At 62.6% G+C, this 2,581-nt stretch overlaps 1 protein-coding gene across 1 annotated transcript in view; it reads left to right on the top strand.

Annotated features, from left to right (window-relative positions):
- Positions 1-2,581, top strand: part of TPCN2 (two pore segment channel 2) — a 32,173-nt gene that overhangs the window by 25,117 nt on the left and 4,475 nt on the right. Inside the window, exons 15-17 of the mRNA XM_039840396.1 lie at positions 197-398; positions 848-1,209; positions 1,718-1,805. Coding sequence (XP_039696330.1) covers positions 197-398; positions 848-1,209; positions 1,718-1,805 — 652 coding nt within the window. The remainder of the gene's footprint in view (positions 1-196; positions 399-847; positions 1,210-1,717; positions 1,806-2,581) is intronic.

Raw genomic sequence — 2,581 nt, 5'->3', positions numbered from 1 at the left:
GCCCAGCCCAGGGCCAGGGCGACCCGTGGGCGCTGGACCTGGGCCAGGCCCGTCTCTGGCTGGAAGGCGTGTGACTCTGGGGCGTCACCTCCCTCTCTGGGTGTCAGGCTACCTCCCTGTAAGATGGCGGGGGCGGGGCCCGGGGCTCGCTGCTCTTGCGCCGCTGTTTGGACCCCAATACCCCGATTCTGGCCAGCAAACGTCTGGGCAGGGTTCCTAGGGTGCCTCGCGGTGTGGCTCATGGCAGCCATCGGGTCGTGCGGCCCGGAACGCAGCTGCCCAGCAAGCCCGTGTGCCGGTCGTGGGCCCGGGGACGGCACGGTCTGCGGGCCCCTGTGCGGTGGCTTTTGTCTGAGTGGAGCGGCTGGGTGCCGCGGCAGACGGAGCGGGCCGGGAGGGTCTGTCGAGGAACTGGCGCCGTCCTTGGCGGCCGAGCGGGGCCGGCACACTTGTGTGTGAAGTGCACTCACACCTGCCCTGCACAGGTCTGAGGACCGTGGGGTGACATTCTGGGTGAGAAATGAGAGTGTGGTGAGGCCACGAGGGACACCCAAGGGATAGGTCAGGGAACAGGTTCAGGGGGCGAGGGACGGGATGGGACAGACAACGAGGTCAGGGGAAGGCGTCAGCAGATAGGACATGTGGTTACGGGTCAGGGGCCAAGTCTCTCCCAGCTCTGCTGGGACCTGAGCTGGGGTGTCCAGTGTCTGGAACCTCAGTGGGGTCCTGTGTAGGATGGCGGGTCAGCTGGTCCTGTGCCACCGTGAGGGGCTGTGCCGTGTTGGCCACTGGGACCAGCTGACCTGTGGCGGCCGTGTGAGCCTCCGGGCTCTGCCCCTTGCCATGACGGCGGCTTCCTGGCTGGTGGCGGCTACGGGCGCGTCCCGTCACTCCCCCTCGCCCGCTGCATCTCCGCTTTCTCGCCGTCTGTCGACCGCGTGCGTCCCAGGCTTCCCCCGACCCGTCCCCGTGTCCCTCCAGGAAGCCGGCGGTGCACGGCCTGCTGTCGCTGTGGGACATGGTCCGCCTGGCGAACATGCTCATCGCGTTCCGGTTCCTGCGCATCGTCCCGGGCATGAAGGTGCGTGCGCCGCCCGCCTGCGCCCCACCCCGCACGCTCCCGCGTCTGGGGCAGGGCGAGCCTGGGCAGGGAGGGGTCCAGACCCCAGCCCTGCAGGCATCGGGGTGCCTCTGGGGGGCATCAGAAGCGTAAGTGGTCCAGCCGGACTTGTGGATGGCGGGGGCCAGGGCCAGCCCTCTGCGACTGGCGTGAGGCCTTTGGCCAGTTGCGGGGGGAGCTGCAAGCTTCTTGGGGCCCTGGCATTTGTGAGGGGCAGGATGGAGCCCTTGAGATCAGCGTTTTCCAAGTGTCCTGAGTCAGAAACGGGGGGCAGAGTTAGCACTGGCTGGGCGCTCACTTCCAGGACCCCCAGTGCAGGAACGGGTTGGCTCCTGATCATCTGCGAGCCTCGGTTTCTCTTAGTGTACCCATGTGATGCCACGCTTGAGGGGAGGCAGGCGGTGACGAGGGTGCTCAGGCTCAGCCCGCCTGGCACGGAGGTGGCATTCACCACTCCCGTCTGTTTTTCTAAGAACTTTTCGGGAGAAAAGACATGGAGGAAGTCAGCCCCTGTCTGGGTGGCCAGGTCCTTCCCCTGTGCACATGTGGCTTCCCGCCAAGCCGTTACCTGGCCCTTCTGAGGTCCCCGTTACCCAGCGCTTTACCTGTCCGACAGCAGCTCGGGGTCCTGGGCACAGATGGGGCTGCTGCACTGAAGCCCTTGTGCATGCCACACGCACCCAACGTGATCACACACTCATACAGTCATATGTGTGCACACACACATACCTGTAAGCAAATAGGCAGTCACACAGTCACACTCTTACGTGATTCTATGCGTGTAATCACATACAAGCATGTGCACGTGATGACACAGTCAACCACGTGCTATTACACAGACATAATTATATACATGCGTGCACCCACATGTGCACGTACACGTAACCATAACAATCACACAGCACAACACATGCAATCACACACATGCACACCATATATGTGTGTACACACTATATGTATACACACAGATTGCACACGCATATACACCCACAATGCACACAATCGCACGCACACACACAGTGGTTTCCACTTGCTCGCATCCAGCGTCATGGTCTGACATCTCGGGCGGGGTAAACGGGTTGATTGGAAAGGCTTTCTCGGGGTCAGGTTTGGGTGTGAGGGGTGGGGCCCTGTGGCCGGAGTTCCTGGCTGCATCCCTGAGGCCCCATCCCCAGGCTCGGTCACCAGGGGCTGACCTGGACACCCCCAGACCAGTCAGGAGCTAGCTAGCCCCAGCCTCAGTGGGTTGGCAGGCAGTGTGGTCTGTCCTGCTCTTGGGCACTTGAAGCCCAGACCCCGCTAAGGCCGGGTGGCTGGAGGTGTCTGGATGTGGGGGGGGATGAATGAGTGTGTTTAGGTGGGTGTGTGCAGTGATTGTGTAGGGGTGGCTTGCGGTGTGTGTACAGCTGTGTGTACAAGGGTGTGTGTGTATATAGGTGTGTATAGCTCTATATACACGTG

Source organism: Pteropus medius, unplaced genomic scaffold (genome assembly GCF_902729225.1).
Source record: "Pteropus medius unplaced genomic scaffold, Ma_sr-lr_union100, whole genome shotgun sequence".
NCBI lineage: Eukaryota > Metazoa > Chordata > Mammalia > Chiroptera > Pteropodidae > Pteropus > Pteropus medius.
This window is presented reverse-complemented; position numbering and strand designations above follow the sequence as displayed.